At 43.5% G+C, this 23,731-nt stretch overlaps 1 protein-coding gene across 1 annotated transcript; it reads left to right on the top strand.

Moving 5' to 3' along the window:
* Positions 1–2,367: 2,367 nt before the first annotated feature.
* Positions 2,368–23,731, top strand: calr (calreticulin). Its single transcript, XM_033012153.1, has 9 exons — positions 2,368–2,654; positions 13,130–13,231; positions 15,073–15,276; positions 15,735–15,829; positions 17,089–17,298; positions 17,390–17,503; positions 20,098–20,241; positions 21,236–21,328; positions 22,434–23,731. The coding sequence occupies exons 1-9, from the start codon at positions 2,564–2,566 to the stop codon at positions 22,635–22,637; spliced, it is 1,257 nt and encodes a 418-aa protein (XP_032868044.1). The 5' UTR covers positions 2,368–2,563; the 3' UTR covers positions 22,638–23,731.

The following is a 23,731-nucleotide window of genomic DNA, read 5'->3' as shown; positions in this document are numbered from 1 at the left end:
GCCGAGAAGTGTGTTCAGCTCTGTCTGAACAACTTCTAATCTTGTGTGTGGACTCGACAAAAAAAAGGCCTGCAAACAGGCCCTTCGGTCCAACTTGCACACGCCGACCAACATGCCCCATCTACACTAGTTCCACTGCCTGCGCTTGACCCATAACCCTCTAAACTTATCCTATCCATGTACCTGTCCAAATGTCTCTTAAACGTAAAACCATAGTACCTTCCTCAACTATCTTCACTAGCAGCTCGTTCCACACACACACACCACTCTTTGTGTAAAAAGGTTACCCCTCAGGTTTCTATTAAATCTTTCCCCCCTCATCTTTTGTTCTTGATTCCCCTACTCTGGCCAAAGGATTGTACATTTACCCAATCCATACCTCTCATGATCTTGAACACCTCTATAAGATTATCGCTCATCATCCTGCTCTCCAAGGAATAAAGTCGTAGCCGGCTCAACCTGTCTCTATAGCTCTGGACCTCAAGTCCTGGCAATATCTCGTAAATCTTCTCTGCGCCCTTTCCAGCTTGACAACATCTTTCATATAACTTGATCAAAACTGAACACAATACTCTAAGTGTGGCCTCACCAATGTCTTATCCAACTGTAACATGACCTTCCCAACTTCTATATTCAATACTCTGACTTCATCTTCCTCGTGTCCGGCCATCTTCTATATCAGATCTTTCCGGTCGGTCAGTGACGGTTGACGGTCGGTGGTTGCAGAATTGGCTACTTCAGTCAGTCACTGTGGTACAGTTTCTGTCGTCAGCATTGCCCGGGATGCGCCACATGGAGGCTTCTGCTTGCATCCCAATACTCTGACTGATGAAGGCCAATGGGTAGAACTACTGCCTCAGCGGTAGAGCTACTGCCTCACAGCGCCAGAGACCCGGGTTAGATCCTGACTAGGGGAGCTGCCTGAACAGAGTTTGAACATTCTCCCCATGGCGTGCGTGAGTTTCCTCCGAGATCTTCGGTTTCCTCCCTCACTCCAACGACGTGCAGGTTTGTAGGTCAATTGGCTTGGAATAAATGTAAAATTGTCCCTAGTATGTGCATGGTAGTGTTAATGTGTGGGGATCGCTGGTTGGCGCGGATCCGGTGGGCTGAAGGGCCTGTTTCAGCTCTGTATCTCTAAACTAAAATAAATACCCTATGTACCTGTGAGCTTAGATACCGTTTGACATGATCCTCGAACCACAGTATATGTTGGAGGGCTTCAATGTCCTGATTGTGTTCTAAGACAAATATCTATCTGTGTGTTGCTGTATTTACGGGCCTGTTAAGTTGCAGCAAAGAATAATCTCATTGTAATGACACTCAATAACATTGTAGTGGTGGCTTCACCAGAAGGAAGGCAGCAATTCAAGGAAGTGCTCACTGCCATCTTCTCAAGGACAAGGAAGGGTGGGCGTTAAATACTGGCCTTGACAATGGCATGGCATTGTGATAAATGTGAGATGAAGTGTATCCTCGGAAGTACATTGAAGTGTCAGCAGAGCTTGCTTTGCCTTCCAGGCAAAATCGATGGGAATAGCCACAGTGAAGAGGTTGCAGGCAGTGGGGAGAGCACTCCCATTCTGCAACCCAAGATGTCTCTATCAGAAGATAAGACACAGAAAGCTGCAGTAACTCAGCGGGTCAGACAGCATCTCTAAAGAAAAGGAATATGTGATGTTTCGGGTCGAGACCCTTCTTCAGTTCAGTCAGGTCTGAAGAAGGGTCAGGACCCAAAATGTCACCTATTCCTTCTATCCAGAGATGCTGCCTGTCCCACTGAGTTACTCCAGCTTTTTGTGTCAATCTTCAGTTTAAACCAGCATCTGCAGTTGCTTCCTGCATATGTATCTTTCAGTACCTGGTGGAAAATTGTGCAATGTTCTGTTGAAATGCTACATAACATGTTGGAATATATGTTCATAATAGAATTAATATTCTTTAAAATAGGTGAATAGGTTTCCCCAGCTGTGGTTAGATGCATATGCTGGTGTGCCTGCTGCATGCAGAAGGTTTTATTTTGCAATTTACAAGCATTGTATTGAGAAGACAGCCGTCTCTGCCTGGCATGATTGACGGGCGCACTGACCAATCACCCGTGACCACCCGACGGGAAGGCGGGACTTCCGGTCCAGCCCGACGTCGGAACATGTGGTCGATGCCCATTGGCCGGCGCCGGTCGCCATGACGCTGCCGGCAGCCAATCAGCAGCAGCCATCTGGGCAGCGGCGCAACCTAGCTTGCTGGCGGCGGGGGGGCGGGTGAGTGGCGGGCGCGTCGGCCAATGGGGGAGCGGGGAATCGGGTGCAGTGCGGGCGGCGGCCAATGGGAGCGGAGGGCGGGACTGGAGGGAGGTTTGTGTGAGGCGCGGGGGTATATAAGGGGCGGGCGGACACCGCTTCTCTCCCGGTGGCTTCAGTCGTGACCAGCGCCGCTCCCTCTAGTCGGCGGCTCTCGCTCCCTCCCTCGGTCCGTGTGTGTGTGTGTGTGTGTGTGGCGGCCCCGCACCAGCTAAACACATACATTTACAGGTCGAGGAAAAACCCCACACAATACGGGAAAGATGAAGACCAGGTTGTTGTTCTGTCTGCTGGTGGTGGTGGCGGTAGCGGCGGAGCCCAGCGTCTATTTTACCGAGAACTTTAACGATGGAGGTGAGTTGGGTGGAGGGGAAGGGGGGGCTGGGCCGCGTTAAGCCGACCACCCTCCCCCCACGTATGTACAGCTTCACCCCACCAGCCCCCCATTATGTACAGCTTCACCCCCCCCCTCTGTATGTACAGCTTCACCCCCTCCCCCCCCAGCCCCCCTGTATGTACAGCTTCACCCCCTCCCCCCCCAGCCCCCCTGTATGTACAGCTTCACCCCCTCCCCCCCAGCCCCCCTGTATGTACAACTCCCCCCAGCCCCCCTGTTTGTACAACTCCCCCCAGACCCCCTGTATGTACAGCTCCCAGCCCCCCTGTATGTACAGCTCCCCCAGCCCCCCTGTATGTACAGCTCCCCCCCAGCCCCCCTGTATGTACAGCTTCACCCCCCCCCCCCCCCCCCTGTATGTACAGATTCACCCCCCCCCCCTGGGCAGGAGCTGTGGCCCGGCTCCGGGCATGCAGTGTGTGGCCTGTGATCCGGCAGCGCTCAGTGAGGAGGAGGGGGGGGGGGGGGGAGGGGTGGAGGTTATCAAACTAAAAGAAAAGATGGGTTTGAGGGGGTGGGGAGCGGATCAGAATAATCTGCATTTCTATTAAAATATATCTTCACTTGTAATGCTGCTTTTAGCAGATTGTGGTAAGTAAAACATCAGTTATCAGAAACATTGAATCTCAAATTTGAAGATCATCAAACTCGACCCCTCTTTTTAGGGGTTTTACCAACATGTTACTTTTAATAATGTTTGAATGTGAGCGAGCTTTTTGTTAAATCTAGTTTTAAATGCATCCTTGCCTTCTCTGCCCAACGGATGCCTTTGTTCATTGCTAGTCGTCCATTCAATTTTAACGTCATGTTATTAGTTTTGAGTGTGTTTTATTTTGTGCAAACCAAATCAAAAATTGGGCACAAGGAACTGCAGATGCTGGAATCTTGCGCAAAAAAACACAAGTGCAGGAGGAACTCGGCGGGTCAGGAGGCAGCATCGACCCAAGAGTGTCTAATTGTCATATGTACTGAAATGGAACAATGACATTGAGTCTGAAGAAGGGTCTCGACCCGAAACGTCGCCTAATCCTTTTCCCCATAGATGCTGCCTCGCCCATTGAGTTTCTCCAGCATTTTGTCTACTTTCGATTTTACCAGCATCTGCAGTTCTTTCTTAAACGAAATGACATTCTTGCAGCAGCATAACAGGTCTCTAAGCACAGTACACAATTCATAACAGAATTAAAATGAGGGGAAAACAAGTTCAATAAAAACAAAATTGTATGAAACAAAAGCCCCAAATACCTAGTTGCATCCAAGACTGTAGTTTAAAGTTTAGTTGGTGTTTGTCGCGTTCAATGGTTGCTGAGATGCTGTTCTTGAACCTGGAGGTCATGATTTTTAGGCTATATCACTTTCCTGATGGCAGGACTGAATTGAGGTGTGGCCAGGGTGGTGTGGGTCCTTGACGAATTGTATTGATGGGATGTATTGGGAAGGGTTTAAAGATAACTATTAAGTTATAAGAACTCTCAAAATCCTTTTAAACTAAAACAATAAATGATTAGTGGGTAAATAATGCTCTTGTCAAGTTTGTTTAAGAAAGAACTGCAGATGCTGGAAAAATCGAAGGTAGACAAATGCGAGAAACTCGGCGTCTATGGAGCGAAGGAATAGGTGATGTTTTGCGTCGAGACCCTTCTTCAGACTGTCAAGTTTGTTTGTTCTGAAGATAGACACAGTGCTGGTGTAACTCAGCAGGTCAGGCAGTATCTCTGGAGAGAAAGGATGGGTGATGTTTTGGATTAGTGATATTTGATGTGGTTTGGTTGTACAAAAGTCCAGCATTTTGTGTCTGTCTTGTACTAGCCTATGTTGAGTGACCGGCAAGATTGGAGGAACTGCATGGTTTCACTCGAACTCGACTACATCATTTGCCACAATCTAATGACCTTTGTAGATTCAGACAGTTCCTCCTCGTGAGCTTTCCTGTGCAAAAGAATTGCGATTAGTTGCCTGACTTGGGAAATACAGGATGGCTTACCCTTTTGTAGAGAGCAAAATGGGGAAATGTACTGGAAGCAGGAATAAAATGCCATTTACGGATGGCTATAAGTTTTTAATTATTTTTTTTCCTGTTTGTGGTGTAATGCAGTGTTGTGCACAGCATTTTTTGGTAATGTAGCATTCCACTTGTGTTAATCCTGGAATCATGTTGCCTTATCTAGGATGATGAACTTTTTCTGTGTCCCTGGTTCTTTGGTAGAGATAATTCCTTGGGTTTTCACAAACTTGGATTTGTATAACATCCTGAATCTTGTGAAGCAACAGAAAGTCCCTAAGGGAAGCGGTTACATTGGGACCAATGTCTTAAAATGGGTTTGGGGATATCTTAAAGGAAGGAGGAAGTAATGAGTTGATTATTTTATATTTAGATTGGGAGCATTTAGCCATCAAGTCCGTTAGTTCTTGGCAAATTCCCACTTCCCTGCTGATTTGGGGAATTCCAGAGGTTAAGATTGATTCCCAGCACCAAGATAATGTTGAAAGTGGACATGGGTGTGATCTGTAATTGGACTTGAGGTAATGGGGAGAGGTGGTTTGAGACTAATTAGATTATAACAGTGGAACATTTCCTATATGTAAACTGATTTTGGACCAAAGCGCCTCCATTCTCTGTCACCTGGTCATGGTCAATGGGGTGTTTGAGTGAATCTATTTCAGTTGTTTGAGTGGTGTGACTGATGGGTTACAGGTGGATGGAAGGCTTTTTTTACAAGAGATGGATTTTTGTGAAAGAAGTCTGGACCTTCTGAGGACTAGGTTTTGGCACCATTCACTAGGATATGAACCAGTTTTATTTTTCCCCATGAGCTATGTCTTCTCTAAATTCTTCTGTTGTCAGCCAATTCCTCAGGCTTGACTTGTTTTTGTTGTGTTGAGATGATCCCTCTGAAACAATCTCCTGTCTGGAAGAACAAATGCCTATGTTCTCCAGCGCTGATGGCCTGACACCAGTCTGAAGAAGGGTCTTGACCTGAAACATCACCCATTCCATCTCTTCAGAGATGCCGCCTGTCCCACTGAATTACTCCAGCATTTTATGTCTACCCTGGTGGGTACGAGTTGGCCGAGTAGCTTCATTAAGTGGCGGCACACTGTTGAACATGATTGTTGGGCCAGTACAAATGCTGAGACTTCAACCAGTTTAGAGCAAAAGCAAAATACTGGAGGATGCAAAACTCAGCTGGTCCAGAGTATCTGTGGAGGGAATGGACAGGCTATATTTAACCATATAACAACAATTACAGCACGGAAACAGGCCATCTCGGCCCTACAAGTCCGCGCCGAACAATTTAGGGTCAGGTCCTTTAGATTGGAATAGGAAGCTGGAAATGAGGTGATGGGGATTGGAGCAAAGCGTGCCCTATTGTTTGAGACGACGGAAGGGGGTGGTTGTCACTTACGCCACCCGTCTGCCAAAAGCTAGAAGTGAAAAGAAGCCAAAAGGTTGTCGTGATGAAAGGTGAGGGGTTAAATGTGAACCTGGAGAGAGCGATATGGATGGAAGGGGAAGAGGGGTAAAATAAAATATGAAATGAGTGTACAGACAGAAGAGGGGGAGGCAGCAGGGTGACTGGGATGATGGACAATAGTGTGCACTGCGGTAGGGAGGGGGGGTATGGTATGGGAAGGAGTTACAATGGTTTGCAACCAGGAACGCCAGCATGCCTTGGTGTAAGTGTTTGGTCTATGTGCCTTGTCTATGCTTGGCCTCAGTGACATACAAGAGGCCACATTGGGAGCACTGAAATGCAATGGGCGGTAGGAAGAGATGCATGTAAACCTGTCTCGCATGGGGTCCCTGGCAAGGGAAAGTGCCTGTGGTGGGGCAGGTTGAGTGTAAAGGGATGAGAACACCAAAGGGTTGTGGAGTCATCTCTATTGAAAGTACAAAGAGGTGTGATAGGATTTGCAAATATGATTATGACCAAGATGCACAAAGTTGGAGTAACTCAGCGGGTCAGACGGGATCTCTGGAGAAAAGGAATAGTTGATATTTTGGGTCAAGACCTTTCAGGCAAACATACAACCTTTCTAGTCTGAACTACAGCCTCTTTTGCTGTATCAATGCAGTACCATTGACCATTGTAGTTACTGCTGGATCTCGTGTAAAATAGATAGATTAACCTTGTATTAAAACACTGGTTTCTAACTAGTTCATTTTTTTGTTCACTTGAAAGATAAGCCTGTGAATACTTGAGCAGCTGGGTGGCCGTGATATCGGCTCTTGTATCAATGACTCACTTGGTACTGAAGTGACTGCTACCAATCTGTTTTATTGGTGATGTACACTTTCTCCACAGCTTTTAATCATGTTAAAACAAAACCTCACAATGAATTGAGCACACAATTTTAAATATACTGCAGGTAAGGTGAAATAAATAGTTTTGTCATCCAAGTCTGAAAAATATTGCTTGAAGTTGTTGACCTTTTTTCTCCCTTGCCCAGTGTTCTGGAAACCAGGTTTTACTTTCGTTTTAGAGATACTGTGCGGAAACAGGCCCTTTGGCCCACTGAGTCCACCCTGACCAGCGATCCCGGCATGCTAATACTATCCTGCACACATTCGGGGAAATTTACACGTACATCAAGCCAATTCACCTGCATATCTGTACAGCTTTGGAGTGTGAGAGGAAAAGAACTTGGAACTCCTACTGTTTAAGAAGGAACTGCAGATGCTGGAAAATCGAAGGTGGGCAAAAATGCTGCAGAAACTCAGCGGGCGAGGCAGCATCTATGGAGCGAAGAAATAGATTACTATTAGCTGAAGAAGGGATTTGGCCCGAAATGTTGCCTATTTCCTTCACTCCATAGATGCTGCCTAGCCTGCTGAGTTTTTCCAGCATTTTTGTCTACCCTGGAACTCCTACTTTTGGTTTGTTTAATTTTAATTTTAGATGCTCCATTTTCTTCTGTGATGCCTCGTGCATATGTTTCAAGACTTTTGCCCTGTCAACATCTATCTTGTAAAGGAATCTGAAGAAGGATAACTGCCCAAAACGCCACCTCTTCCTTTTCTCCAGTGATGCTGTCTGACCCGCTGAGTTACTCCAGCATTTTGTGTCTATCTTGTAAATCCACTGTTACTTAATGGCTGCTATTCTGCCAAAGCAAATCATTTCCCCCTGGGTAATTGCGACTCCGGGAGTATGAACGTAAAAAATGTTGCAGCGGGTATCTGCCCTCCTGTTCCTACTTGCCATTCATCAGATCATGGCTGATCTTCAACCTCAAACCTGAAGCTGGTGAATCCCCTTTGTGCTTCCTGTATGGCAATGATATTTTTGGACAAGGAAACCAAAACTGCATGCACTCTCTAGGTGTGGTTTCACAAATAATCTAATTATAGAGATATTTATTCAGATGCTCTCGCACTTAAGGCCATTCTCACCATTTGGTATTTACACTTAAAATGTGGGCCTCCACTGATTTGCACAAGGACACCTGGTCTCTTTTAAATATCAGCATCTCCCAACATCACTATTTTTCTTAAATTGTACTCTGACTACAACTGTATGAGCTTGCATTTTTCTACATTGTAGTATTCTCCAGCCTACCCATTTTAGCCAGTATGTCCTTGAAACCTTCTCCCTAATTGCAATCCTGCCATCTTTTGTATTATCAACAAGCTCAGAGGTTTTGTAGTTGGTCTGCTTGGTCTAATTGGTTGTAAATAGCCTGGGTCTGCACTAGTTCTTGCCTTTGTAGGCTGCCAACTTGCGTAAAGGTCCATTTGCCCCACCTTAATTTGTCTATTCACCAGTTTTCAATTTGTATCAGTATATGTTATTCTTTCTCCAGAGATGGTTCCAGACTGCTGAGTTACACCTCCACTTTATCCATCTTCGGTATAAACCAGCATCTGCAGTTCCTTTCTACATGTGCTCTGTATGTTACCCCAATTTGCATGTGCTCTATAGCCTTGCTAACCAAACTCTTCAGTTGGACTTTATCAGGAGATTTCTGAAAATCTAAATGCACCATATCTAATGGTTTCTCTTTTTCCTTTCAATTAGCCACATACTCTTCGACCTGCAGTGTTAACACAAAAGAGATTACAGGTGCTGCGATCTAGAGCAAAGGAACTTGGTGGGTCAAGCAGGATCTGTGGAGGCAGATGTGCAAATTGATGTTTTGGGTTTCTGCTTGAAACACTTGACTTGCACCTTTTGCCTCCACGGTTACTATGAGCCACTGAAGTCTGGGTTCTATAATGTTTTTAAAATATTAAGTAATTAGTCATTTTTTTCTTTAAGCGGAGTTGGCAAGGATTTCTAGATGTTCTGTTATTGACAATAGGTGCAGGAGTAGGCCATTCAGCCCTTCGAGCCAGCACCGCCATTCAATGTGATCATGGCTGATCATCCCCAATCAGTACCCCATTCCTGCCTTCTCCCCATATCTCCTGACTGCTGTTTTTAAGAGCACTATCTAGCTCTCTCTTGAAAGCATCCAGCGAACCTGCCTCCACTGCCCTCTGAGGCGGAGAATTCCACAGACTCACTACTCTCTGTGAGAAAAAGTGTTTCTTTGTCTCCGTTCTAAATGGCCTACCCATTATTCTTAAATTGTGGCCCCCTGGTTCTGGACTCTCCCAACATCGGGAATATGTTTTCTGCCTCTAGCGTGTCCAAAGGTTCCTTTCCAAGGGCAATTGAGTCCAAGCTGAGCGAGCAATAAAACGCTGGAAAATGGCAACAATTCTTTATTTCCAAGATACTGTGGGGGAGAAGGCCCTTCGGCCCAGTAAATCCGTGCCGACCAGTGATCCCTGTACACTAGCCTTATCCTACACATCAGGGATAATTTGCAGAAGCCAATTACCTTACAAACCTGTACGTCTTTGGAAAGTGGGAGGAAACCGAAGCACCCGGGAGAAAGGTGTGGTTGAGATTGAGCCTGGGTCTCTGGTGCTGTAAGGCAGCAACTCTACCGTGCTGCACCTATTGATTGACAAAGGGTTGCAGGCCTAAAACATTGACTGTTTTTCATTTGTATTCCCGCTAACTTGCTGACATTTCCAACATTTTGTTTTTAATATTTAGATTTGGCTTTTCTCTGTGCTGGCTAGTGCTGATAAACTGGTAAGACTGTTTAGCCGAAACTCTTGAATCATTAAGTCAGGAGGATATGCGATTCAGTTGCTGAAGCTTGGTTCTTGGTTTCTTGGTCCTCCAAAATATTCCAAATGGAATTTAAACTGGAGGTGGACTTGCTTGGGTCTTGCGTTGGAAGTCCATGGTCCCTGCACAAATGCTGCTGGATCTGATGAGTATTTCCATATTTTCCTAATTGCAATTTTGTGCTCTTGAGGCAGACACCAAAAATGTCAATTTGCACATTTGCTTTCACAGATGCCACTTGACTCATCAAGTTCCTTCGTTCCAGATGACAGCACCTCTTTTGTCTTCAATCTACTAGAGGTCTTTGAGTATGTGACTAGTTGAAAAGAAACCATTAGATATGGTGTATTTAGATTTTCAGAAATCTCCTGCAGTTATTCTAATATAAATGCGTGTATTTCCTTTAAGAGGGCAAATGACCTGACTGGACGCCTGACACACTAATTCTCACAGATCTTTGGGCATTTTCCAAGCCAAGTCTTAATTCATTAATGACTGGATGCAGTATCTATTTCATTAAGTTAATTATGGGTAGTGTTGGTGAAATGGGAGAATTGTGGCAAGGGAGCAATACTGTATATTACTGTGTGAAATGGACTAGTATTTGCCCATCTATTGGATTGCTACTAGTGCTGCTTTTTATTTAACTAAAAACTTTGTTTGTCTCGAATCCTCTTGCTTGTCCCTAGAGATGAAGGTATGGTGTGCATATGTTTTTTTTCTATATCCTTGGATGATGGTGGACATCATTAACTTCACTCAGTCAATGTTCACCAGTGATACTCTACAACCATTTAAGTGCAAGGACTGTCAGAGCTGAGCTTGCTTCCAGTACACCATGATATTTACAGTGCCGTTTCAGGTGGAGTCAATGGGGAATAATTGTAGTGGGAGGTAAAATTGTGGGGATTTTTTTGCCCTTTGAACCACTGCTATAACAATGCAGTCTGCAGTGTTGATTTAGACTGTTTTCTGTTTGGTCAAGTGCTTCTAGAGTGAACATGTTATGCAGTTGAATCTATGCCTATTGATGCAAAATGAAGAATCTAGTCGATGCTGTAATTGAAGTAAATGAATTGAATTGTAGATTATTCCAAAAGAATAATTCAGAGCTCAACATAGTATAAATGTCACATTATTTATTCTAAATGAGGTAGTAACTGAGACCTAGGTTGGTGCTGGTGTCCCAATCTAAAGTCAGTTTTAACATGGAGTTGGATAATTGATAATATCTAATGATCCAATTATTTAATAAAATTCCCTGCCCGTACATCTATCTCCAGCTATTTGGTTTTACATAGGATTGACAAATGCAGTATGGGAACGGGCCCTTTTGACCAACTGAGTCCATGCTGATCATCGATAAATGATTCGCGCTAGCTTTATCCCAAACGCATCCACACACCAAGGACAATTTACAGAATTCAATTAACTTACCAGGACTACTCTCAACTTCTAGTCCCAGAGAAAACAATCCAGATATGTCCAACTTCCTTTTACTACCACCACCTAATCCAGGTATCATTCTGGTAAACCAGCTCTGCACCCTTTCCAGAGCCTCCATGTCCTTCTGGTAATGGAGCAACCAGAAACATAGAAAATAGGTGCAGGAGTAGGCCATTCGTCCCTTTGACCCATTCAATATGATCATAGCTGATCATCCAAAATCAGTACCCTGTTCCTGCTTTCTCCCCATATCCCTTGATTCCGTTAGCACTTAGAGCTAAATCTAACTCTCTACGAAATACACCATGTGACCTAACCAAACTCTAATAAATTTGCATCATGACTGCCTGACTTACAGTTCCATTTAGTTTATTGTCACGTGTACCGAGGTGCGGTGAAAAGCTTTTGTTGCATGCTAACCCGCCAGCAGAAAGACTATACATGATTACAATTGAGCCATTCAGTGTACAGTTACATAAGGGAATAACGTTTTGTGCAAGGTAAAGCCAATAAAGTCCAATCCAAGATAGTCTGAGGGTCCCCAATTAGTTCAGGACTGCTCTCTGGTTGTGGTAGGATGATTCAGTTGCCTGATACCTTTTGCCCAATGGGAGAGGGAGCAGCCAGGGTGAGGCAGTGTGAGGTATAAATGCAGTCCATGAAAAGGAGGTTGGTTTGTTGTGATGGTCTGGGCGTCGTCCATAACTCTGCAATTTCTTGCTGTCTTGGATGGAGCTGTTCCCAAACCAAGCTGTGATGCTTTCCGATAGAATGCTTTCAGGGCTGCAATTGATGTCTTGACTTGCATACTCAATGCTCTTATCAGTGCTTAGGCAAGCACTTACCACTTTCTACTTGTGAGGTTGTCACTTTCAGGGAGTGGGGCTGATCCAAGATCTGTGTTCTGTGTGGAACTGTGGAGAAGTGATGCAATGGCACTACCAGAGATGGATAACTGGTTTAATCAATGTCAAGTCTCATTCATGCATAGTAGATGGCATTGCTGTGACATGACTTGGTGGGTGGACCAGGTTAGCATCCATGGAGCTCAACCTGCAGCTGAACACCAACATGGAGTTAGTTGTGGACTTTGTGAGGAGAGGAACATCAAGTCTCCATCAAGGATGTGGATGTGCAGGTTACCCAGGAGTAAAGTACCTTGGAGTTTACCTGGACAGTACACTGGGCCAGGAGAGCCGGGACACTGTATGTGATAGCTGTCTATACTTTCTTGGAGACTTGGCTCTTTCAACATCTGCAGTAAAATGTTGCAGATGTTTTATCAATCGGTGGTGGCCAGTGCCATCATCTACACTGCCGTGTGTTGGGTTGCTGTGGACGTCAACAGAATCAATATGTGCTGTGCAATAACTGGTCACTTAAATTTCATTTTTACAATGTATGTGACACTTCGATGCTTTGTAACTATCTTTTGACTAGTGGCAGACCAAGTTCCCTCTGAGATAAATAAAGTTGTATCCTAGTCATTGTTATTCTAATCATGGCTGGCAGTTGGCCTAGTTGAATGGTACTTAATGGCATTTTTCAGTGACTTATCTTGTCTAACTATTGGGCAGTTTTGTGGAGAATCTACTCTTATCCTGTCCAAAGTCAGGGCATCGTAACTGTTTAATGTATTCCTTTTTAAGTGTGGATGTCGAGTTTCAGTCTTGTGCTACTCCATTTTGTGTTTTAACTTTTTTAGAATGCATAATTTTATTGAGATGCCACCTAGAGGCCTGATTAATGTGTACACATGGAGTTACATTCAGTGTTTAACAATTTGCAAGTTCTCATTCTTAAGGAGGTTTTGGTTTTGTTTTAGAAGTGTAATGATAGTTTCTGTTTCTTCGAATCAGATGTCTGGACACAGAGATGGGCTGAATCAAAGCACAAAACTGATTATGGAAAATTCAAGCTGACTGCTGGCAAATTTTTCGGTGATGCAGAGAACGATAAAGGTGGGATAATTTCTGTTTTGGTTGAAATTACTAACAGTAAATGGTTTGAGCTCTTCCATTGCTGCAACACTCCCCCCCCCCCCCCCCCCCCCCCTCCCCCCAGTCAAGTTTCCTGTGACTGATGCAGTACTACAAAATTTGATTTTATATTTATGCAATTTTGGTATGACTTCCTCTCATTCAATTTAAGCACAGTCTTAGATTTGGTGTAGTGTGTAGAAATAGTCCAAAAGATGGTCCACAAGTTAATTAAGGAACAGCAAATGCTGGTTTATATGAAAGGTGGACACAATGCTGGAGTAACTCAGTGGGTCAAGCAACCTCTCTGGAGTGAAGGAATGGGTGACGTTTTGGGTTAAGACCCTTCAGATTGAAGTATGAAAAAGGGTCCTGACCCGAAACGTGACATTAATTTTCTCCAGAGATGCTACCTGACCCGCTGACTTCACCATTTTGTCTATCAAGAGTCCATAAGTTCATGGTTGAAATTAGTGCTCTGTAGTGGTCAAAAGCCTCATAGTTGTTCCAGAAGATATTTATCAACTTGGTGATCACTGCTTTCGGACTCTTTGTGGTCGGGCAGTGTGGGCCTACGATATTGGCTGCCTCTTTGAGGCAGTGGCTCTCGTTGATCCCTTCAATGGCAGGGAGGTCAGTACCAAAATCTTGTTGGTGAATGATGGCCCAAGCTCGGATGCTAATTGGCACCATCTAGATAGTCCACTGGATGGTGCCAATTAGATTCTGAGTTTGGGCCATTGTTAACCAACTGAAGATTTTGAGTTACCTGGCTCTCTAAGGGATGGAAGAACATGGAACAGTTTGCATAGGAACTGTCACCCACAGTGTTTTTGATGCCTGGTTCCTTTTGGCTGAGAAGTTCAGGTCAGCAGGTTGTTCAGATATGCTGATATGGTTCAGCACATCTTGAGCTAGCTGACTAGAACTGTTCTTCAATCCAATTTCAAGTATTGGACCCGTTCCCCTGCCCCACCACTCCTGTGCACATGCATCTCTCGCTGTCTCCCACCATCATGTCATGTGCTCCTTTCCCTTCCTCTGTATGCACTTCCTATTCCTGCTGTCCCACATTTCCCTTTTAACCTCCTTTGCACTTCCACCCATATCGTTCCCTCCCTGACTTTACACTTGCCTCCTGCTCGCTTCCTTGCCCGACATCCTTGTTTCCTATTCACCTCTCGCTTTAGTCGCTGAGCCAGGCTGTCTGAGTTCCTCCAGTACTTTATTTCTTTGTTAGTTAGTTGTCTCCCTGATGCAGTGAGACTAGGAGAACCGGTGTTTCTGTGATGGCCCACCAAGTCCACGCCAACCAGCAATTCCCCATACATTAGCACTCCTAGATTAGCGTCAATTTACAATTTTACTGAGGCCATTAACCTACAATTAACCTGTATGCCTTTGGAGTGTGGGAGGAAAACGGACCCCAGAGAAACCTCGCAACATCACGGGAACGTACAAACTCTGTGCAGATGGCACCTGTAGTCAGGATCGAGCCCTGGTCTCTGGCTCTGTGAGGCAGCAACTCTACTGCCTAAGTAAAACGTTTAAAAGTAGTAATGTTAAAATTGGGATGTCTAGAAATAATTGGGTACTTGTGTTTGAACAATGTTCTTAACTTTGTTACAAACGTTACCACTATTTGGTTTAGCAACTAGCCCTTTCTGGTGGAGCTGATGTACCTGTGCAGTATTGCCGATTTTGTGCTTGGTGATTGTAATATGGTGCATGGTGTGGAAGAATGAGGTGGTATCTCTAGTATCAGTACTGAATGGCAAGCATTAAGCAGGACTCATTATCCTCTGACTGCATTCCATTTCTAGGACTCCAGACGAGTGAGGATGCCAGATTCTATGCACTGTCAGCAAGGTTTGACCCCTTCAGCAATGAAGGGAAGACCCTTGTTGTCCAATTCACAGTCAAGCATGAGCAGACCATCGACTGCGGAGGTGGCTACGTGAAGATCTTCCCTTCGGACCTTGACCAAGCTGATATGCATGGAGACTCGGTCTACAATATTATGTTTGGTAAGTGACCCTAAGCTATCCAAGAGCACCATAGGAGCCGCCAGGTGGTAGTGATATTATTCACTTTGAAATCGGAAAGACCAAGCTGTAATGTGGCTTCATTGTTCCATAATACGTACACCTGAAAATGCTTAGCACTTGCGGAGAGCTAGCTTTTGATTGAATTTTCGTCAGAAATTGTCAACTTAACCCATTTTTTCTTGGGAAGTTTTGATCTGCGGCTCTATTCTGATGCAAATATTTCCAAGATTTTTTTTGTTATTTAAGATTGTCAGTATCTGAAGTATTTTGTTTATACATCCATCTGTTAACAATTATGAAGTAAAAGTTTGTAACTGGAGTTAAATTGGACATTTGGGAAAAATCCTTTCCTGCAGGGATGAGTGTTTAAAGGTTTCAACTGTTTTAATTTATTTTCTGGCGATGAATGAGGATAACGGTTTACTGTTAAATTCTAGGCCCTGACATCTGTGGCCCAGGAACAAAGAAAGTCCATGTCATTTTCAACTACAAAGGAAAGAATCACTTAATATCCAAGGATGTTCGTTGCAAGGTGAATATATTTTGCTCGGAGTGATCAAAGTTGTGGGTTTAATATTGGGCATAGGGTCTCATCAAAACTGTGGAAATAATACATATCTACCATTCTTTTATTTAAGAAGGAACTGCCCGAAACGTTGCCTATTTCCTTCGCTCCATAGATGCTGCTACACCCGCTGAGTTTCTCCAGCACCTTTGTGTACCTCCCATTCTTTTATGTTCAAGAAGGAACTGCAGATGCTGGAAAATCGAAGGTACACAAAAATGCTGACGAAACTCAGCGGGTGCAGCAGCATCTATGGAGCGAAGGAAATAGGTAACGTTTCGGGCCGAAACCCTTCTTCAAACTGATAGGGGGTGGCGGGGAGAAGGAAGGGAAAAGGAGGAGGAGCCTGAGGGCTGGGGGATGGGAGGAGGCAGCTCGAGGGCTAAGGAAGGGGAGGAGACAGCAAGGGCTAACAAAATTGGGAGAATTCAATGTTCATGCCCGCCGGATGCAGCCTCCCCAAGCGGAAAATGAGGTGCTGTTCCTCAAATTTCCGGTGTTGCTCCCTCTGGCAATGGAGGAGACCCAGGATAGAGAGGTCGGATTGGGAATGGGAGGGGGAGTTGAAGTGCCCATTCTTTTATGTTGGCTTTGGGGCTTTTCAGGGACGTCAATTATGGTGTGGCGATTTTTGTTTGTTGACTTGGTTAGTGTGTTCGCAAAAGAATCCTGTGGTATCACTTGCACTCAGTTTAGACTTTGGAGATACAGCATAGAAACGGGGCCCCTTTGGCCCATTGAGTCTGTGCTGACCAGTGATCACCCTGTACGCTAGCACTGTCCTGCACTCTGGGGACGATTTACAATTTTACAGAAGCCAATTCCCCTACAAACCTAACATCTTTAGAGTGTGGTGGACACCGGAACACCTGGAGAAAACTCACGTGGTCACAGGGATAATGTACAAACCCCGTACAGACGGCACCTGTAGTCAGGATCAAACTGGATCTCTGCTGCTGTAAGGCAGCAACCCAACTGTGCCACAGTCTTGGAACATTTCTGTACAGATGCTAGAACAAATTAAATTGGAAATACTTAGTGACGGAAGTAAAATTAAATATTGAATGTTGATTTCTTGTTTACTGCACACTGCTTTGTAGTAAGTGGCTGTTGTAGTAATAATTGAAGAGTTCTGGTGACAGTGACCAGATGAAGTGATGCAGTTTACTGCTGCAGCATTGCATGTGCTCAAAACCAGCTGAAGCATCTTTTTTTCCTTTTTCTAGGATGATGAATTCACACATCTGTATACCCTTATCGTCCGTCCTGACAATTCTTACGAAGTAAAAATTGACAACCAGAAAGTAGAATCGGGTAGCTTGGAAGAAGACTGGGATTTCCTGCCACCAAAGACGATTAAAGATCCAGAAGCCAAGAAACCAGAGGACTGGGATGAGCGTGCAAAGATTGATGATCCCGAGGATGTAAAACCTGAGGTGACTGGGGCTGTTGCGGTAATGGCGTGATTGCGTATTTAGATGGTGATTTCCTTCGTGGTCTCTTTACTGTCTGTTTTTCCCCCATCAGGACTGGGATAAGCCAGAGCATACTCCTGACCCTGATGCCAAGAAACCTGAAGATTGGGATGATGAGATGGATGGGGAATGGGAGCCACCTATGATTCAGAACCCCGAGTACAAGGTAACCCCTGACTTTGCTTTCCTTACTGCATCAGCTTGCCTATTCTGCATCAACGTATTGTTCGATATATCATCCATGGAGCATCTCAGCAGGTCAGGCACCATCCCCAGAGTACAGTACTGAGGATGTGCTGCATGAATGCCAGCTTAGATTCAAGATCAAATTTCCACTCTTACCCTGAAGGGTAGACCCACAATGGTGGAGTAACTCAATGAGACTGGCAGCACCTCTGGAGAGAAGGAAAGGGTGACTTTTTGGGGCGAGACCCTTCTTCAGACGTCTCGACCCAAAACGTCACCTAATCCTTCTCTCCAGAGTTGCCTGTCCCGCTGAGTTACCTCACCATTTTGTGTCTATCTTTGGTTTAAACCATCATCTGCAGTACGTTCGTACACATTCCACTCTTGCCTGCACTGGTCCTCCTTCCTATGTTCTTCTTGGGACCCGGCCCAAAGGTACCCACTCAGTGACTAACCTCTGATTGCTGCAGCTCTCCCCAATTCTGTTTATGGTACCTGACCCGACCCCCTGCTTTGTAGACGACTTGGACCTTCAACTGCTGCGGTTCTGGCAGGATCTTAGGGAGGCTTCCAAACCTCCCATCACAATCACTATTCTCTCTTTGCTATGCTATCCTCCCTCCCTCACTTTGGCAATCAATTTGATGGCATACTTCAACTGCTCCACACAAGAAGAAATTTGCATTCCACTGACTGGCTCCCACAGGAGCTGGCATGGATTTGGGACTGACCAGTCGATGGGGCTCACTTTGTTTTCCTGTATAGCAAAGGTTAGCTTTCCCAGCAGAGCCTTCAAGAAGTGTCGCCAATCCACTGGGCTCTTGACAACTTGCATTCAGACACGTAGTTTCAACTTTTACATAGATTAATGGAAATATTGCACACTTTTATTCCTTATTACCAATCGCAATATGTTCTTAAACATTAATATCTAATAAAAACTACATGCTATTCGATCCTCTATTTACATCTAATCTTAGCAAAGATAATACTATGCTGTACGGATATAGCCAACTATACATTAAAGAATGACTCTAACCTTGTGCTGTACGTCAAAGGATGTCCAAAGGTTCTTGTGCTGTACAGTTATCTTAAGTTTGTCATACTGGTACTTCAACACTTGCCTGGTGGGGAGTGTCTGTGGGAATTGAGTTGGCATTTCAGGCAAGCATTCCTTGTCTAAGTTGTAGATCAACCAAAATAGTGATGCCAACAGATTATCACTGTTTTGGAGACATCCTTTGTTTTATTTTTCTTCCCCCTCCATCCTCAACATGTGGTTTCTCTCTCCTAGTTCTGAAGTGCCTTGGCAGTGTTAAGTGTACCTCTTCTCACAGATGCTGCCTGACGTGCATTTTCTATTGCGATGTACAAGACCAGAGTTGTGCTTGTTTGTCAAGTTTCCTGATGTCGTGATTTGGAATTAATTCTGAGTTGCAAGTTGAAGCATGTTTGCTGAATAGTATTTTCATTAGGAAACACGAATTGTCTAGGCTGTAACCTTGGTTACTGTGGGTCGGTTTCATTATGGCATGAGTAGAAATGGCTGGTTGCTACAATCAATCTTGTCTCTCAATTTCTCACCTGTGGACAAATGAGATATCAAGTGTGTGTTTGTTGTTTGTGTGGTCTGATGAGTGCCCCTTGTGCACATAAAGACCCTTGAATGATGCCAAGTTAGCTGATTGTTGATTTGAAGATTTAAAGAGCAGCTCTTAAGTTCCTTGGAATTCCCTTTTTGTTATCTGACAGTCGCTACCTGATCTAACCAACATATGGAGATGCATGGCAATTGTCAGTGTTCACGTTCTGTCTGAAATGTAGCTGTGAAATTTTAAAACTACTGTTAGATGCCAAACTTAAATTGGGCTTATCATTGGCACTTAATGTCAAGCTTGCAACCATTTTTGTCACAGTTGAGTGCTGAGCTTGATTTTCCTAGATTCAGCTTGATTGTAAATCAGTCGGTAATGTATATTTCTCTATTCTAGCTGACTGCAGGTTCAGTGGCAGAGATTTATGGTGAACAAGAGTCATTCCAATTCTAGCTTTACACAGCCCGTGTGGGTGCTGGTGGTCGGTCGGTCAGGGATAGGCCGTGTGAGTCATTAGGTCATAAGTGATAGAAGCACTATTAGGCCATTCAGCCCATCAGGGCTGATCCATCTCTCCCTCCTAACTCCATTCTCCTGCCTTCTCCCCAAAACCTCTGACACCCATACTAATCAAGAATCTATCTATCTCTGCCTTAAATATATACACTGACTGTCTCCACCGCCTTTTGTGGCAAATCATTCCACAGATTATTATTTTTTTCTATTACAAATCTCAAATTGTGGAGTACAGAGGCAAATAAATAGATGATGGGGCCTTTGTCCCAAAGATTATGGAGGGCACTGTAGAATCAATCAACACTTACAATGCATATGATTCCTACCCTCTAGCAGGAAGGTTTATAAACCAAATGAAGATTAATTGGAATCTGGGTTTATAGTTTGTATTGCTCTGAATGCTGCCTGACCCAGTCTTAACAGCATTCATTTGTTACTAATGTGATTTTATTATTTTCACCAGGGTGAATGGAAACCAGCACAGATTGATAATCCAGATTACAAAGGAAAATGGATTCATCCTGAAATTGACAATCCAGAGTATACTCCGGACTCCGACCTGTACAGTTACAAAGATATTTCTGTGATTGGCCTGGATTTGTGGCAGGTTAGTGCAATGCTTGTTCCACAATAGAGGGCTAAAGAATATATCTGCCCAAAGAATTTGACTTGGTATCTAAAAACCATTTTAATTTTGAACGCATTTAAGGTCTATTGTGTAATGCAGTTACTGAGTTTATTTTCACGTTTGCTTTCCATGTTTTGAAGTGAAGCTTGGGGCCAAAGGATTGGAAATTCCCAATCTTGGTCTTCCGACCACATAATTAGCAATATATTAGTTTGGTTTAGAGAGAGAGCACTAGTCCACGACTACCAGTGATCCTGAACGCTATCCTACACATTGGGGACAATTTCCAATTTTTAATCGAAGCCAATTAACCTACAAGCCTGCATGTCTTTGGTGTATAACTGGAGAAAACTCCCGCGGTCACACGGAGAACGTTCTAACTCTGTACGGACAGCACCCGTAGTCAGGATCGTACCCGGGTCTCTGGTGCTTTAAGGCAGCAACTCACCCGCTGTGCCACAATGCCGCCTCTTAACTTCCATCCTGCAATGTATTTTAAACCATGGCTAGCAGCAATTTGTATTTCAATCTGCAATTCACATACTGCAGTAACGGAAAGCAGTCTTCCACCAAGTTTGATTCTGCATGCATTTTGTGTAGTGCTTTAATTTGTAGAGTCAGTGGTGTTAATGGTGGCATGTTTGTATTTGGGAAAATTAAGTTTCTTGGTTCAAATTTCTTCCATTGGTCATTATTGTCCAAAGTCAAATATTAAAATGTATTCAAACTCTTAGTAACTCAACTTTCCACTGGCTGTAGTTCAATTAAACATTACACTTTTGTTATTTTAAATTGGCATCAAGATCAAAGATGCATGTAGCTGGACATCAAACTGCCACAAGCACCAAGAGTTGTGTTTTCACCTTGTTTTGCTGCCTTATGGTTTATGGGCCAGCTACATTGTATCGAGTTGGTACCTTGATTTTGTTCAACATTTTGTCATAACCACACGATGTATACTTTAACTTTTCAGGTTAAATCTGGAACAATATTTGATAACTTCTTGATCACAGATGATGAAAAATATGCTGAGAAGGTTGGAAAGGACACCTGGGGAAACGCCAAAGTAAGAAGCAACTTGTCTGCAGGAAGGGAAATGATTAGTAAGGTTGCAGCTAGGCAGCAGTGTTTAAAAAAATATTGGATGAAATATTTCTAGCATGCAGAAATTGACTTTCTGACTTTTCCCAATCGAACTGGTTCAAGAATTGAAGCTGCCCCCTCTAGGAACAAAAGGCTGATAAAACGAACCCGAGTGCATTGTAGTTGGGGAAATGCGTGCATAACTGTTGACAATTCAATTATCTTGTAGCCCATTTTTGGGGTGGGGAGAATGGGTGGAAAGTCCCCTACTTTGACAAAAGGAAGCAACTGACAAAGGTGTTTTCTTGTAAATGAGGAAAACGTGTTTTTCTTTCAGCTCTCTGTGATAGTATTTCTTACTTCTCTGGTATAAATATTTTCAAATTGTACTCTTGAGAAAACTTATTTTGTTCACCATTGTGTAGAGCATATCTCAAATACCCGAAAACAAGCAATGACTCAATTTTGACAAAATTGTCAGTTGATTCCTTTTGCCACATTAGGGCAGTATACAGCATGGAATCAGCCCTTCAGCACTAGTTCCTAACCAATCTAGTCCCACGCCTGCATCTGGACCATATCCATCCAAACATTTTCTAACCGGGTACCCGTGCAAGATCCAGCTTATCTTTTTTGCACTCTTTGTTTTAATGGCATCCTATAGCAGGGCAGTCACGATTGTATACAGTGCTCCATTTGTGAGCAATGAATTGTGCCTTTACTACAAAGGGTTGTGTTTTCCTATGTTTAGATTTTCAATGATTCCCGTTAAATAGGCTTTATGTATACCGCATGTTCAATATTGGATTTGTCAAATTACTTGCTGGGGCTGATCCCAAATGTGTTTAGTTTCAAGTCCTTGTTCTCCATATTTAATTACCTTATGGTAATTGGGGTTCCTTACATTTGCTTTTATTCTAGCACAATAGATTGTAGGTTCACTGTGCCACTGTTACTTAGTGAGAAATTTGCCAGCAACTTCCCAATAGATTAAAATGATTTACCTAGGCAGAATTCAATAATGAAAAGATTTTGGGATATTCGACTGCTGTTTTATGTGCGAGATTGATTACTTTTGTTGTCCACAGGATCCTGAAAAGAAAATGAAGGAGCAACAGGATGAAGAGGAGAGGAAGAAACGCGAGGAAGAGGATAAGAAGGATAAGGTGGATGATGAGGGTGATGATGAGGAAGACGAAGATGATGATAAGGAAGAAGAAAAGGAGGAGGACGACGAGGGAGAGGAGGACGAGGAAGAAGAAACAGAAGCTGTTCCTAAAGATGAGTTGTAAAGAATGTAGTATACTGTTGGGAGATGAAATGGCAGCAGGGCAATGTACAGAGAACCTTTACACAAGCAATTGGGACCCCTTATTGGAATGTGCTCTTTTCATTTTTGTTTACAAAAGGTTACAAACATGTGGCTTGGGTTCTTTTAGTTTGGGCTTGGAAGCAAGGGACAGTTTATTTCCTGTTTAAAACAAAATGCATCCACAGAAGGGACTAATCTAGAAATTGAGTACTAAATTACTGAAGGTTTTGCCTTCAATGTGGGTTGGGGGAAGCAGCAGTTCCAATGTGAATGTGGAACTAGAGATTGTTTTGCACAATGACGACATCCACTTGACTGCAATGAAGTAGCCACAATTTAAGTCTGGAAATCAACTGAGCAGCATTTATCAATACAGGCTTCATCAATATTTTTTTTGACTGGGGATTTTCACTTTGGTTTTCGAAAGGGTCAACCCCTCAGTAAAATGTTTTGCAGTCATTTCAGGCGTGGTAGGGTTGCCATGCTGTTGATTTAACTTGTTTCTATGTGTCTTGTACACTGAAGAGTGTATTTAAGCCTGTCTGAAATTTTGCAGTTGATGCCTGTTGATTTTCCAGCACGCACTGGTTCAGATTTATTCAACCACTTGGTTCCTTAAACGATTAAATCTGGTGGTGGGTATTTTGCATTCAATGGGAATGATCTGAATTAAATTAGAACATTTTCACTTCCATGGGTTTACCATTAACGGGCTTCAACTGTAAGTGTAATTGTACAACTGCCTTTGCTCATTCATTTGGAGAACAATTTGGTCTTGCAGGACTGCACAGATTAAATAATTTTTTGGCTCTTTCCAAATCCAGGGTCTACTTTGTATTTTGCATTCTTTATATAGGGGTTTCAAGAGGAGGAGGAAAATCTTTATTTCCAAAAAATACAAAACAAAACTTAATTTCTGTACAGACCAAGACTAAAGTTTGTCATTTTAATCTGTTATTTAAATGTTGTAAATTGGTGAATTAATCGATGACCGTGTTTTTGGAAAACTTAAGTTCTGTGTGCAATACAGATACGTTTGATCACATTTCTACAATAAATACCAAATGGAAGTGA

The sequence above is a fragment of the Amblyraja radiata genome, chromosome 35 (genome assembly GCF_010909765.2).
Source record: "Amblyraja radiata isolate CabotCenter1 chromosome 35, sAmbRad1.1.pri, whole genome shotgun sequence".
Classification (NCBI taxonomy): domain Eukaryota; kingdom Metazoa; phylum Chordata; class Chondrichthyes; order Rajiformes; family Rajidae; genus Amblyraja; species Amblyraja radiata.
The sequence above is the reverse complement of the archived record's forward strand: the minus strand, read 5'-3'. Positions and strand labels throughout refer to the sequence as shown.

Bases quoted from the DNA above. Each gene is read 5' to 3' on its own strand.
- calr (XM_033012153.1), top strand. From the start codon at position 2,564: ATGAAGACCAGGTTGTTGTTCTGTCTGCTGGTGGTGGTGGCGGTAGCG. The intron at 15,830-17,088 runs GTGAATATATTT...TCCTTTTTCTAG, and splicing joins CCAAGGATGTTCGTTGCAAG to GATGATGAATTCACACATCT. The intron at 17,299-17,389 runs GTGACTGGGGCT...TTCCCCCATCAG, and splicing joins CCGAGGATGTAAAACCTGAG to GACTGGGATAAGCCAGAGCA.